Source organism: Beta vulgaris, chromosome 8 (genome assembly GCF_026745355.1).
Source record: "Beta vulgaris subsp. vulgaris cultivar EL10 chromosome 8, EL10.2, whole genome shotgun sequence".
In the NCBI taxonomy this organism is placed as follows: domain Eukaryota; kingdom Viridiplantae; phylum Streptophyta; class Magnoliopsida; order Caryophyllales; family Amaranthaceae; genus Beta; species Beta vulgaris.
In genome coordinates this window covers 57,767,313-57,783,162 of record NC_079209.1, presented here as the reverse complement: position 1 = coordinate 57,783,162, position 15,850 = coordinate 57,767,313, and the positions used below count along the sequence as shown (strand labels likewise).

At 32.2% G+C, this 15,850-nt stretch overlaps 1 protein-coding gene and 1 long non-coding RNA gene across 7 annotated transcripts; one reads left to right on the top strand and one right to left on the bottom strand.

Annotated features, from left to right (window-relative positions):
* Positions 1 to 1,660: 1,660 nt before the first annotated feature.
* Positions 1,661 to 11,432, bottom strand: LOC104902137 (uncharacterized). 6 transcript variants are annotated; one of them, XM_048635120.2, is made up of 6 exons: positions 11,362 to 11,400; positions 9,463 to 9,528; positions 9,102 to 9,357; positions 8,947 to 9,016; positions 7,965 to 8,130; positions 1,661 to 1,947 (listed from the first exon to the last, which is right to left on the bottom strand). In XM_048635120.2, exons 3-6 carry the CDS (start codon positions 9,253 to 9,255, stop codon positions 1,840 to 1,842), a joined length of 498 nt encoding a protein of 165 aa, XP_048491077.1. In that variant the 5' UTR covers positions 9,256 to 9,357; positions 9,463 to 9,528; positions 11,362 to 11,400; the 3' UTR covers positions 1,661 to 1,839. The 6 variants fall into 6 exon arrangements, with proteins under 6 accessions (XP_048491077.1, XP_048491074.1, XP_048491073.1 ...); XM_048635117.2 differs by lacking the exon at positions 11,362 to 11,400 and adding an exon at positions 9,643 to 9,723; XM_048635116.2 differs by lacking the exon at positions 9,463 to 9,528 and having other exon boundaries at positions 11,362 to 11,432.
* Positions 6,819 to 7,609, top strand: LOC130589749 (uncharacterized). Its single transcript, XR_008967390.1, has 2 exons — positions 6,819 to 6,975; positions 7,332 to 7,609. It is a non-coding gene; the product is annotated as an uncharacterized LOC130589749 (long non-coding RNA).
* Positions 11,433 to 15,850: the final 4,418 nt, after the last annotated feature.

The following is a 15,850-nucleotide window of genomic DNA, read 5'->3' as shown; positions in this document are numbered from 1 at the left end:
TATCATTATCATTATTACTACTATTACTATTATAAATATTAATATCATGATTACAATTATTATTATTTTAATATTGCTAATTATTGTTTTGCTAATTTTTTTTATATGATTCGGTTAATTATATTGAAATGATAATTTAAGCCTAAGAAAGACACATTGCAATAATATTTGTCATTGTTCAAAGTATAAACTTTTTAATAGATGATAACAGTAAGACTTGTCATTGTTGAAATGAAAAAAATACACGTTTTGATAGTTGAATTACTAGGCAAAATAATAGTATTATCGAACATTAACTAGTTTTCATAATCGGTTAATTATTATTTTATTTAATAACTTATTATTAATAAAAAATCATTATTATGAATTTATTATTAATTAAATCATATTATATTATTATCACATTATTAATTATAATTTAATTTAGTTCAGTTCAGTTGTAATCAGTTCAGTTCAGTTTAGTTGTTTTATACCGAAGAGAACAGACCCTGAAATGAATCGGTTTCATAATAATTTATTATAGACTTAAGCGGACTATATCACACAAAAAACTGATTGTATTAGAAAAATTGACTATATTATTCACTATATCAGAAAATTGACTATATTATATAAAACTGGCTATACAAGAAATGATTATATCATACAAAAACTGACTATATCAAATAAAAGCTAACTATATCATACAACACTCGCACAATAAGTTGTTGTGGACCAAGTACATTTATTTATGTTTTTGGTTTTCAAGAGGGATAAGCCGAGAAGGAGAGAAGTTTTATTTTTGATAGATATATTTACACTTTACCGTTTTCTGTATATATTTTTAATAATTAATTATATTAATTATATGTCAGTCTAATAATAACTAATAAGTCAGTATCTTAAATGTATAAGTTGAGATGAGTTTTGCGAGATCACAATTCATATGAGATGACATTTTGAAAGTTATGATAGCAAAATTCTATCAAAAAGTTTTATAACTTTGAAAATAAAAGTGGAAGTCACAGTATAACTAGTAATGAAGAGAAACAATATTAGAACTAAGGCATGTTCTCTTCGATATAAAACAACTAAACTGAATTGAACTAATTGAAATTAAACTGAACTGATTGGAACTGAACTAATTGAAACTGAACTAAACTAATTACAATTGAACTAAACTAATTACAACTAAACTGAATTCGAAAAAACAATTTGCCACTAATTTATTTACTTTGCTAGTAACAAATCTAGATATTGAAACCCTTTCAAATTTCAACCCACTTCTTAAAGCGTTTTTATGCATGTATTTCTATTATCACGTGAGTTCCAAACTTCCAACTTGATGTTACAAGGTGGATCTTGACATTTATTTATCGAAGTACCAATAATTCAATTAGTGTTCAAAAGTTAACTTAAGCTTTACATACATTATAATTCATACATTATAAATCCAAAATAATATTACATAAATAAAATGAGACTCCTCAGTCCTCACTCCATTTGTTAGCATAAATACTCACCCAAATAGACAATAAATATATAGGATAAAATTCAATACGTCTCAACTTGCACTTGTAGTATCATAGCTTTAATGATGATTTCTAATATACAATTAAAGTTATAAAAGGTCAAGTTACGCCTTGGAGACGATAAACGAGCAATTGAGCAAGCATTGATAGATCTTGTAAAAACTTCTATAGCTTTCAGTAAAACTAACAAGAAAAACAGCAATGAGGAATTCATAGAACAAACAATAGGAAAAAATAAGCCCGATTATTCTCCCGAGTTACTATCAAAATTTTCAGAGTAAGAAAGTGCACCAAATCCAAAAATGAAACTTCTCTTTAATCTGCCTAGTTAAAGATATGAAAGCCTGTGTTGAGGAACTACTCTCTCCACTTTACCCATCCGTTGAGGCGGCCACAAAATGTGTGTGACTCTACCTTGCGCTAAACCTAGAGGAACCTGCCAAAGAAAGCCCAAACTTTAGGTCAGGCGTAACGCATACGAAAGGCTGTCACAAAAATGATGCAAGCAAATCAATTTACAATGCTAGGAATGAAGTTTGAACACATCCAATTTTATGTTCACTCTTCAGAAATCACAATCAGCAATTGCTTAGTAAATCATGACGCTATTTTGCCACGCACCCAAAGTCATTCTACCTATTCAGACAACTGTCTACAAGTGCTAAAAACCAGGGGGGAGGGGGCAAGATCAATGAAATCTACTCCGTCATGTAGCCAGACAATAATACATCTAGCTTCCTGGAGACAGAGAAAAGGGACTAGAAGAACATACAACTTACAAGTGCTACAATGCTATGATAGGTAGGCCATTCAAAAGAAATTCATAATCTTCGAAGAAAATGGCAGAAAACAGAGCAGTTTTATTTATCACTGACGTGTTACACTATCAAAACTAGTATGTTCAAACAAATGTGTGAAATATCTCTTCAAGTGCATAAAACCATTGCGCACATTCAACTTCTAGAGACAAAATGGAGTTTGAAACCTTTGAAGTCATCATTTAGTACACTTTTAGAGGGTGTTTGGTATGAAAATTTTTGATGTAGGAAGCGGATTCAAATAAGCGTTTCCATTTCTAATTGTTTGGTGGTATGGGTGTTAAGTAACAAATACCGTTTCCAAAAGGAAACATAATCCCCCCATTTGTTACCCTTGTCAAACTAGTGGAAACAAATCATGTTTCCTTCCTCAATCATAAACCTCTCAATTGTTTCTATTCCACTAGGATACCAAACAACAATTAAAGGTAACGATTATTATTTTCATTTCCCCTCCTTATCCATATCTTTTCCATTCCGTTTACGTTGATTATACCAAACGCCCTCTTAGTATACAAGATAAATTTAATTATTTGAACTTCATAATAACAAAACTTCGTTATCTAGATTCTACTTTCTCCAATGCTTACTGTCACTCCACTGGATCAACATCATCTTCCCTGCCACCCACCCTTCCCCTTCTTCCATAAGATTTTGCTGTACTCCAAGCTACCCCCAAATTTTGAAGTGCAGCCTCCTAGAGAGTGTTTAGTTGGGAGTAGAACAATTTGCAATAGTGAACTTCTCATCAGCCCCGTTTCTGAGATTTTGGAGGCCTAAGGGCGGCCTACATATTAGGGCCCTGATTAAGTTCAAGTTTTTTGAACGTTTTATTTTTCGGTCTAGACCAAAAAATAAACAATTTTTTGGTCCGAAATTTTTGAAAGAGACGTTAAGATAATGAGGTAAGTACATGCACAATTAAATGATTAATGATAAAAAATAATTGAAATTTATATTAGATAATATCAAAATTTTATTAAAAAAAAATTATGGATTAAAGGTCTATTCTTTTTAATTAATTTGCTTTGCATTATTTTAATAAAATATTATGAACTACTCTAAACTTATTCAGAACAAAAAACAATAGGGATAAAATTAAATTTATCATTTTGTTAATAGTTTAGATTACACTTATTAATTAGAGTAAAAAAACCTGTTTCTCTGTGGATTCGACCCTACTTCCCTATCTACTTTAATTAAAGATTTAGGTTATTACTTTTGATTGGGTTATATGACTTTAGCATGTCAGTTAGCAATACTATATTTGCTACATAAACATCTTATTCACGCCGCTTAATGGATTAAATTTTTTATCAACTCATAAGTGAGACAAGTAGGTTGCAGTTGCTTTTTTTATCACTTAACAAAGACAATGGAGGAAGAATATCAGATTGGACAACGTGGAATATTTATTGTCCAGCACAAGTGCATACTCACTCTGTAACTATCTCAATAAATCCACAATCTAGTGGCTGTTTTGGCCTCCATAGATTAAAACCTTATGAGAACTACTCACCAAGTAATGGCTTAAGGAAAACTAATAGTCTAGATATTGCAATTTCACAAATCAATATGCTAACAGAAACCTTCTCCATATCAAAATAAGATTCCAACCAAACTCTAAATAAAATACACAATCTGAAGATAAACCCTCAAATTATCAACAACAACCCCAGAATTACTTCGAATTATTTATATTATTAAATTAAATGCACAAAACAATACATAAAAACATAAACCAAACCACAGATTTTACAAGAAATTACTTCGAATTTGTGTTTATAACAACCAAATAAACTACTACCAACAATATCAAATCATCATAAACTGCATTTTTGAACAATTTCAACCAAAAATTTCAAGAAAATTAATGTACTTCAATTTAATTAATGTACTTCAAATTCGAACAATTTCACACAAATTCACAACAATTTCGACCCATTTCAACCAAATACACAATATTTTCGAACAATTTCAAGCAAATAAATGTACTTTATTTTCGAACAAATTCAAGCATACATACAACAATTTCGTTCCAACAATTCAATTGGTAAACCCGCACTCACAATTTCGAACCACCAAAATTCACCTTCTTCAGATATAAAGGGTTGCCTGTTTCCACGACCTACTTCTGAACGCCACCAGCAGCAACGTGCTTCGCCAGCTCATTCTTAAACTAAAGAGATTTTGTTTATAAAACCTTAGTTTTATTGCAAACCATGAGAAAAAACGACTTAGATGATGAAAACAAGAACCTACTCCCAAAGCTCTTATTGGCAAAGCTCTTGCCATGGATAATTTGTTGCATAATAGGCATAAAAGCGAAGTAGCTGAAAGGTGAAGATTAATAGCAAAAGCAAGTTAGAAATAATTTTTTTTAACAACAACAACAACGCCCCAATGCACATGTAAATTATTGTTCATAAACCACCTTTCCCACTCTTAAAAGGGTAGGATGATGCATAGTTTATAGTACTACGTACATCTTTTTTAAGTTGATACTCCTTGCAACTATACAAACGTTTTAGTTCGCCTTTTTACGATCTCCAACCATCATATTATTGTTTTTTATTAGTAACTGATAACATCTGCAACATAAGAAAGACTTAAACAACACATTTGAGTATGGAGGTATTATCACTAGTCTAAACAAAAACTAATAAGAACGTAGAGGAAAATGAATCAGATAAAATAAATTGACAAAAATTTAGAAGTTTGCAAATTAATAACTATCATCAATGTTAAAAGGCATACGCACCTAAGGATTGCATCTACCAACTCCATATATCCGCCTAAGATTAGATAAGTAAGGTAAAAAATAAGATAAAAGTCATAAAACTATTTCTGGAACCAAAATTATCCTTTTATGCATCAATCTTATTTATATTGCCTCTCTTTTTTACTCTAACCATTTGACCTTCACCTGGAGAAAATGAGAATCATTGGGATGTCCTTCTATAATACCCTCAGGGGGTGTTTGTTTAGGGGGATTACGGGGTGGGAATGAGATATTATATCCCCATGGGTAGATATCCCATGTTTGTTTGAGGGGATATCTAAATTACCATGTGAAGGGGAATGTGATTAAAACCCTCTTATCCCACCAATAAGACATGGGAGGGGGCAGGTATTAAGGAGGGAGATTATTTTGTTATGCAAAAGACGAATTTACCATTCATTAAAATATACTTCACCAATATTGTTTGCTCTTATTTTACTATCCTTCATTAAAATGGGTAAATTTGTAATTTAGCAATATATTCCCTACTTAAGTACCTCATACCAAACATGGGATAATAATATTCCCAACATAATCCCACTAACATACCAAACAAGGGATTGAGATATATTTAATGAATTCCCACCTTCTAACTCCCATTCCCAATTCCATCCTCTAATCCCCAAACTCCCAATCCCTCATACCAAACGCCCCGTCAGATTCACCAAACTCAGTAACAAACCAACTCATGGAGCCCGTCACAATGGGTTTTCCTTCACAATTCTTCAAAAAAACCTCAAGGATTAGATAACCACCTACAGGAATTACACCCCTTAGCATAGCAAACAACGGAAAATGAGAGGAAAAGGAAAACTAATTTTCATGGAAAATATTTTACACACTACCAAACGGAGCATGAATCCAACTGATTGTAACTGAATTGAAAATAAGATGGAGAGAACAGTGCTAGGAATAATAATCCTATTTATATGATAATATTTAGAATTCTAACAATCATCGATGTACAATACGCTATTACTGTCTCATATGCATAAATTTATGTTAATGTATAAGTTCTTACTTTTTAATTGTTTGAAATTGCTTTAGTTAGATTAGTTTCATTTTCAATCAAAAATATCTCTTTTAAGCATATTATTTTGGAAAATATTTTATGTGTACATTATATCTTATTATAAATTAAACAATCTTAAGTTTCCTTATTAGTTATTACAAACATAAAATGATCAAAAAAGAATTGAATATTTTATAGTTAGCATTTTTTAATAAGTAAAGGGTAGAACAATAATTTTACAAGACGACACCGTAGCTCATCACTTTGCTTATATAATAGAGATAAACTCGTCAATTTATGTTACATTTTCGAATGTTGTGCATAAAAAAAAATGAGTTTTGCTATTTGACGCCCTAAATTTTTTACTAACACCCTAAATACATTGTATTTTTATACGGTATTTAGTACTTTACCTTTTCTGTTCCTTACTCGCATATACTCCCTCCGTTTCACAATATAAGGCACGCACGATGTTCGAGGTTGAACTTTGACCGTTAATTACTCTCAATTTATGTTGATATAAAATTTTAAAAAATAATATTATTATAGTATTTTTCAAGACGAATCCAACGGCATATTTTTTATAATTTTTACTTATCGTATTTGAGAGATATTTATGGTCAAAGCAAATTATCGTAAAGCGCAAATGACTTATATTTTGAAACAGAGGGAGTAGTCTTAAACTACATAGGTATATAGCCTATATCCGAGTACGGAGTAACACTCCAAAAACGCTCACGGTGTCGGTGCCGGTGCCCAAGTCATAAGCAAATTGAATTCCTTTAGAACCTCTGGAATCTGGAACCTCTCATATGTGATACGCAAAGCTCGAATTGCAGAAGCTCGTTCCAGGTTGTTGTTTTGTTCCTTAGATGAATCTACTTGTTTTGTTGCGGATTTTGGTGTGGAATTGCGATTTTTGAGATCTACTTCATGTGATTATTCATGCGATTGGTTTTATGCTATTTGTTTCATGAATTCAACTTATTTTTTCTTTCTCATACATGCTATCTCATGTTTTTAGTGATAATTTACATGTTATAAACTTATGACTCGAGTTTCTGGTTTAACTTCTTATCTCATCTTTGTTTCATGCAAGTAAATGATAAGAAAATTTATGTTACAATTTGTAGATGCGCACATTTGTGTTCACTTGTTCTTGTTTAATTCATGAGATTAATTTTTCAAGTGTTGTGGCTGGAAATCAGTAATGAATGACCTGTCATCCCCGGGCCCAGGGCGGCCGCCCCTCTTGCCCTGGCTCAGGGACGGGCCTGCTTCTCATTTCCATTTGTTTGGATTGTTAAAGAGTAGAAAATAATTTTCAAAGAAAGTAGCTCATCCTTGGAGAATGCCAAATTTTTCTTCCTCTCCCCGACTTCCTCACTCTTCCATTTCCATTTTCTTATTTCCCTCCAATATTTCTTTCAAGGAACCAAACAAAGGAAAATCTAGGCCAAAGTTGTGTGTTCCCCTCGAAAAGCTTTGCAGGAAAAAACATTTTACATTGAAAATGTTTTCAGCCAACCTAATAGAGGCTTAGTGCAACAAATCTGGTGGATCAAAGCATGACTAAGCCACTCATCTCACATCTGCCACACTATAGTGACAACAAGCATCAGGGTGTAACATGTGAAGGGGGAATGAACAAAACCAAACTCTTCCATCAGTTTGCAATCCTAAGCCATTTGGTTTCCCAGCATGGGCACACAAGTTTCAGCTTCAAAAGTTTCAAACCAAATCCTAGGCATAGGTTCATGATTAAAAATTTCAAACCCGTACCTTCTTTCCAATCAAACAGCATCTAAAGCATTTAAGTTCAATAAAGAGTCATAACATACTGGACCAATAGATCTTGAATCCACACTGGAAGCTGAATTGTCTCCCTCCACCCAACAATGGCCATGAGGGATCTTCACTATATCATATGGATCAGACAGAGTGAGCCAATCACCAGGCATAGCCATGATCCTCTTCACATGTTTTTCCCTGTGATTACTTGGAGAGCTGACATATTTTGAAAGACGGAGAAAGAATCAGAAAAGAAGCCAAGGTGTTGAATGAAGACACTAATTATAAACATGATCTCCATAAAGTCCATGCCGAACAAAGGCAACCACATGCAGTAACATATAAAGACAGCGTTTACATTGTAATGAGGTAACATGATTGTATTAATCAACCTAACACAGACTAGCATACAAATGACTGATTGAGTACTAGTAATTATTGTGCATGTACTTCTCTTGTAAAAAGAAACAGGAAATTGATTACTGCAAAAGCCCTAGGCAAGAGTTACAACTGCAAAGAATTTTCTTGGAGTGTATTACATAGAAGTCCAATAGCTAATAGTGTGGCCCAATTGCAAAGATATACTTGCTGGATAGCAGATTGGCCCAGGAGGCAGGACCAACAGTAATCCAGTCATGAAGGCAAGTCCGTTATAGTTTGTTAATTCTCTGAAAGGAGGTTCATTTTGCTGATTATATTTGGTGACCTAAGGCAGATTATCCACTCAGCTGACTGTTACATATACCTTAGCTCAAATCCACCAATTAATTGCATTTCTAGAACTTCCTTTTAAATCTCACTGCTTATCCTATTGCCGAAAAAAAAAGTGTGTTTTGCTGCCAACTAAATCCTCCAATTTAATGTAATCTGTGAGTCTTGATTAATGTAGTTTATTTGAGAGATAATCATATATCACCTTTACCATACAAGTCAGCAAGTATGTAAATGGGCAGAGTTTCTTCTGTTGTGTCAGTAAGATACAAGCATGTTGAGATTTGACAACCAAATAAAGGAGCTCCATAAGAAACTCACGAGAAAACTATCACATCACCGCATGAAAAGTTGTACCTCCTGAGGCAATATTTCTCCACCAAAACATAGTCTGCAAAAGAAAAACTTAGTGGATATACAGTCGGACCAATAAAAAAATGTCAAAAGCATTTCATTCATCAAAACACAACACTTACCATCGAAAGTACTGTGTGCAGGATTAAATGTTGGAGACATAGAGTGTCCTAATATATGCGTGATAGAGCAAAATCGGTCAGAAATAGTCAGGGATATGAGGCCAACTGTAAAACACTTTTTGGCAACATCCCACCAAACCTTAGGTGAAGCCATGCAAACTTTTGTGCCTCAGTAATCATCAACTAGATGCGTAGTCAATTGCTTCGACTTCCAAGGAAGTATGAATGCTGGTACATGTATCAAGCCAAAGTCCTCCTATTAATCAGTCACATTAACTTGTCAACATCTCTACATCAATAAAAGTTTATTGGTTATAAGAAAATTTAAGAAACAACAGTGCCTTGTCCTTCCACACAGTACCTGGTTTAAAGATAGTACCATCCAAGCAACCATCCCTAGTAGACAGCTATTCATTAACTTGTTAACCTAATATGCACAGCAGTTGGAAAATCAAGTACACCGCAATTGTTTGTGCAACCATCACTTATTCCAAGGCTTCCAGTAAATCCTAGCAATAGTTCAATTTACTTAAGGGTGTACCTTATAGGATCAACAGAGAAATTTTGAGCATGTAGGACCTTGATGAAAGAATCTCCAATTTAGATACTTGGGTATCATCATCTAGAAGGATAATGCGTGTATTAGCTGCTGATCTTTTATATTCTATCCTATATAGGCAGAGCTCGATTGATCAAATTAGTCATTTGTGCCATTCAGATTTCACGCTTCGTTTATAATTCCTCGACAGGCTCGTAAATATCGGAGCTATTGGTTGATCCCTTTTCCAGTTAGCAGATATTTTAGTCACAAAATAGGTTGTGGTATTCCTGGAGAAATTGTCTATACCTAAAAGTGCAGATGGGATAGATTAAACTTTAAAACACTATACACGGCAGCCATACTTATGCCACTCTTTAAGGAAAAGCCTGGATCGTGGACCATCATTCTAGAAATTGGGCCCTCGAAAGGGGTATCTGGTAGGTTGATGGTCGTACATATGTAATTTCTATTATCATATTAATGGTTCTATGAAATTAGACAACAAAAGCCTCCACCCATATATATTATGTGAAATTCTCCTATTCCTACTACACATAAGTAGAATGGAAGGTGCATCTGGAAACTATGATCAAAAGACAAACCACCAGTCTACACTGTATTCCAATCTATTATCAGCACATGAATTCAACTTGCAATTTTATAAAAGCATAGGACAAGAACCCTGTAAAGAAAGAAGCATATAGTTTTGAAGAAACAAGACTTGCCAACTAGCAAGTGTGTTTTTCAATATCATCTTGAACTAGATTGCGATTTCGCAATTTGCAAATAGCTAATGGCATCAGCCTATTGCAATGCCTGTTGACAGAGAGACGGAGAAGGTTGTGCTTTAGCTTTCAAGACTTCCAACTTCCAAGTGCTTAGTAAAATTTTTTTCAAAAGATTATGAATCCATCGACAGTTAAGTCTACTCCCCACCAATCCATCTCGTTAACATATACTCTATCAGTCCCACAAAAGTTGAATATGATTCAAAACAAAAAATGGAAACGAAACATCATTCTTTCCATCACGTTTACTTAGGATAAAATTATAGCATTTTTAAAATGCATCTCTCTTACTATAGTACAACCTCCGGAATTTTAGCTCCAATTCTCAAAGGACCCGAAAAACTCTCTAGTTACGAATTGGGTGTAGAACCTATGGGGGCGATTTAAACATTGGACAACTAATATTCAAAGTTAAACTATATTTTTAGGACGACCAAAGTAGCTAACACAATGTAGCAAGGTCTTCACACCCCGTTCTACCGAGTCTCAATGACTCAATCTATATAAAAGTTTAGACTTTTCGAGTCTGTCAACAAAAATTTCTAACATCTAACTCTCATGTCAACATTAGCAATCCATTTATCCTATCATGCCGAATTCACAAACAAAACATCAAAACCATTCAACTAAATTCATACAATAGGTTTTACCTCTTTATTTTTTCCATTTTTGCACAATAATTAACCCCATAAACAAATTTCAGCTAGAGAATTCTACAACATTGGTTCCAAACTTCATCAAAAATTCCCAATTGCAGATTATAGTAAACCTAGGGTTTTATAGTGCTGTATCGAATTCATCTTTTACAGAAAATTACATACGATATTTCAGACGGAAGTAAACTAAAGAACGATTATATATAAACAAATTGAAATAACTTATGAAGATTTAGCTTATGAATCCTCATAAGATGATTAATCAAAGAACAGACCTCAATTAAATCGACTGAGGACGAGCGCATTTCACTGTTGGCTTCCTTCGTTTGACTGTAAACTATTGGTTTTGACAAAACCGTTTTGTTTCTAGAGGGAGGGTTTTGCCAATTTGAGTGAAAATTAGTAGGTCACTCAGTGTACATGTCCGTATGATGAATAAGGTGCGTATGATGAATATTAAGCACTAAGTTATGAGTATAAAAACTAATATCAACGAATATATACTAATAGAGATGTATGTATGTTTATTTGGCTGGTTAGCTGTGTACATGTGTGATTGTGTTCATTTGACTTGTTATTAATGTACATTTGGCTTGTTATACATGTACAATTTTACATGTGCGCACCTTCCTCACCATACGGTCATACGGACGTGTGCACTATCTATGAGTAGTTCTACATTATGTCCCTGTGAAGTTTTGTTCAACTTCTTTTTAGGCCCAGTTCTTTTGGACTTATTTTCAATTTAGTTAATTCCAGTTCAGTTTAGTTTTGTTTTTGAAATTTAATTTTTCTCATTTCAGTTCAGTTAAGTTCATTTTATTTTAGTTTACCTCAGTTCGGTTTAGTTCCATTTCTCTCAGTCCAAAAAAGCGGAGCCTTAGTTTTTATTAGAAATTTTTTAGATAAGTTCACACAAGGTATAAGAATTTCAGATTTCGTTCAACAAAAATAAGGTTTGACACATTTATAAAATAAGGTCAAATAAGTTCAACTACAAAATAAGGTCTAGTAAGGTTAGATATGTTCTATAAGTTGAATAAAACATATCCTATATCCCAGTATATCTTCATAATCCATTTTGTATATTGTTTATAGGTTAGATTAGTTCCACTAAATTCTAGTAAAACGTAAAAGAATATCCAACTTTTTTTGAAATAGAAGTTAAAGGCATGTTTAGCACTAGCATTTTAGGTAGCGGATAGAGATTGAAAAGATCAGAAACACGACTTAAGAACCTTTTGAGTGTTTGGTAGGTAAGCTTGTAGGTTCAGGTAGCGGTTGAAGTAGATTATAGGTAGCGGACTAGCGATTGTATAACTTTACTACAAGTAACATTTGAGATGTACAGGTAGCGAACATTTTGCTCATTTTACGTTTTGCTTATTTTACTTTTTTCTCATTTAACTTTTTTATGCTCATTTTACATTTTTTTTAACTTTTTACATTTTTGCTCATTTTACGTTTTTTTTTCTATCATTTAATGATTTTGCTCATTTTTTTTCTTTATTTTTGTTCATTTTATGAAGTCGTTTACTCATTTTAAATGGTTCTCACTATAAGAGGGTTTTCATTAGAACCCAACCCACTCCCTAAATATATATATATATATATATATATATATATATAATTATATATATATATATATAATATATATATATAAAATACATCTCAACTAAGTACAAATCTAACACATGAAAAAACTACTAATGTGAGTTATTACACCTTGAGTAAGTAGAGATAATTTCAATTACTTTAAGTCTAAGAGTTATCCTTCTAGTGTCAATTGATTTAGTAATCATCATGTAAGATGTAACCATCATTTAATTTTTAAATAATTTAAACTTTCCTCCATCCAAACACAACGATTGACGAATTTAGCAAATGTAGTTGCTAGTTATTTGTAATAGTAATGGTTCTCATTAGTTCTTATAATTGTTAGTAAAAATTGTCAAGAATAATTAAACTTTTAAACCATTTACTAAAAACAAGTCAACCTTTTGATTATTTTTGAATAAGTCAAACTTTAATACTAATATGTTTTTAACAATTTCTTGCCTATTGTTGGCTTATTTAACTGCTTATAGTTATATACTTATATATGATATGTGTAACTCCTCAAATGGATGAGAGATAAAACAAAAAGGAATCAAAAAAAAATTCAGACCCTAAGGGTCCGGGTCAGGGTCCAATTTTTTCAGACCCTTAGAGTCCGGGTCCGGGTCTGGGTCTGCAAAAAAAAAATTAGGGTCCGGGTCTAGGGTCCAACCGGACCCGACCCTTGCCCATCCCTAATAGCAAAGGGAATATTGGCAATCAATGAAATAGTATCTCACACAATTGTGATTTGTAAATCAATTATATCAAAAAATGGTTCCTTAATTTTGGAAAATTAAATATAAATCGTGGCATTATATACCGGCTATGTAAGTTAATCATAATAATTCACTTCCGAAATCAATCCCCCAAACAAGTAGTGCTACCAGTAGCTGAATTGTATAGCAAAAGATGAATGAGAAGAGTATCTAATACAATATGCTATCAAGAGAGGAAAATGGTGCGAAGAATAATAAAAAATTAACAATAGTGTAACATCAGATGAGAGAGAAAGATATAAGTGGAAGCATGAAGGTACACAGCGATGACGGTGGTGGCCACAAGTAGATTACTGAATTTTGTGGCAGAAAAAAATCCAAATTTGAATAACAATGCTTAAAAAACATAATTCCAAATAAAAAATCTTGAATCTCAACCAAAAGATAAAGACCTGGATGTGGATTCTATTTGGGATCACACAAATCTCAACCAACTTAAGGGGTGCAACACAATGTCGGTGATGGTGGCAACATCAATGCCTGATGGGTAGCAACCCAGACTAAGGAAACAGAGGCTATAAAGAGAAAATGAGAAATTGTAGTTATAAATTTTTAGGAAATAATATGGACCAGATTTTTTTTGTTAAAGATGACTGACATGAATGAAGATGCAAGAATAAGAGAGGGGTAAAGGGGGTGTTTGATAAGAGAGAGTAGAGTAATAATGTAGAATGTCTATGGTATAGTTTTTAGATTATAATTTTTATTAGTAAATTATGCTAATCACTTTTCGTGGGAATTGTAGTTATTACCAAATGTCTAGAGTGATAATCGTCAAAGTATGATATAGTCATGATTTGGTTGAAGTAGGACTACTTCAGACTAAAGTAAATGATGATGTCTAACGCATAAATCGTAGTCATGATTTGGCCATTATAATACGATTCCCCCTACTTCAAATATTAGCATAAATAAGCATTGCATTCTCAAAGTTTGGGTGTATAATATGATATTTATGCTTTCTCTTAGTTGTTGATGTATAATGCATAAATCTTAGTCTTATTTTTTTTGGAATATATCTTACTTTTTATTTATATTACACTTTATATACTACTATTAAATAAGCCAAATATGTTTCTTATTTATTGTATATATGCGGCCCATTACCTGACCCGGCTTACAAATTTTTACCCGACCCGATAAAAAAAAAAATCAAATTTGATACCCGTTTTTTTTTTTGTTGTGGATCATCAGATTTTTCGGGACGGGTAATTTAGGGTGGGTTTTCCTGAACACCCTAAATTTTGTTGATGGTAGTCATTACCCAAAATGAGTCACTTTTAAGTCAATATTGGTCACTTAATTAAGTAAATAAGCTGTCTTCATATAAGCGTTGTACCCGGTGAATTGGTGACTATATATATAAACATTATTTGACAATCAACATAAAAGAAAAATTAGGAGTCAATTGAAACGATTCAGTTAAGAAATGTTTGATATAAAAAACTATTTTAATGTTTTTTTTTATATCATTACCTTCCCATTTAAAAGCTTTTAATTTTGGAATTTTAGTTACAAATGCCTTTGAATTATAAAATAAAAGGAGTTTGAAAATACAAGGAGAATTTTAGAGGATAAGAAATTAATAATAAGACATCTTATAGCTTATAGTTACTTGAAATATTTTTAAAAACTTGATAAAAATGTGTGGCAAAATAAGAGATACATAGAATAACTGCATATATTGGACGAGTCTATCTAAATCTAAATTAGTAGTCCTAATTTTAATTAATTTACGTGCAACATATATTATAAAGCTTTATAACTAACTTAATATCCCCTTTTCAAATTTCATAAACAAAATTCGTCGACGACTAGAACTCCATAATTATGTAACCAGTTTCGAGAAAATAAAAATAAAAAAAGATAATCATATAATAATATGTGTAGTCGTGTAGACCACTTTATATAAGTGTGTGAAAATATAAAGTATATCATGCTTGGAATGGCAATAGAATCATACCAATATTATAAAGTACACGCTTTTACATGTAATGGGTAAGTTTTGTGCGCAAAGGTGTAGTTAAATGCAATGATACGATTATATGATCAATTTTTTAAAAAAATATCCTTAAACCTTTTAAAAACATTGGGTGAATATAAAACATGGAACAATACATTAGAGGTCAATTTATTCTAATTGAAATTTATGGGTCTAAATTGCACAACTGATGTTCAAATTGGGAGAATATTCAATTTGCTACATAAAGACGATCATGTATTTTGCTGGTTGAAAGTTAATATTAAGCCAAAGAAAAAAAAAAGTATATCATATACTTTAAACGTATAATTTCTTTTAAGAAGTAAACACATAGTTAGAAAAGGAGTAGTTAATGTCTTTAGTAAGTCAATCACTTTATAAATTTACATAACATAATCTAAGGGGAAA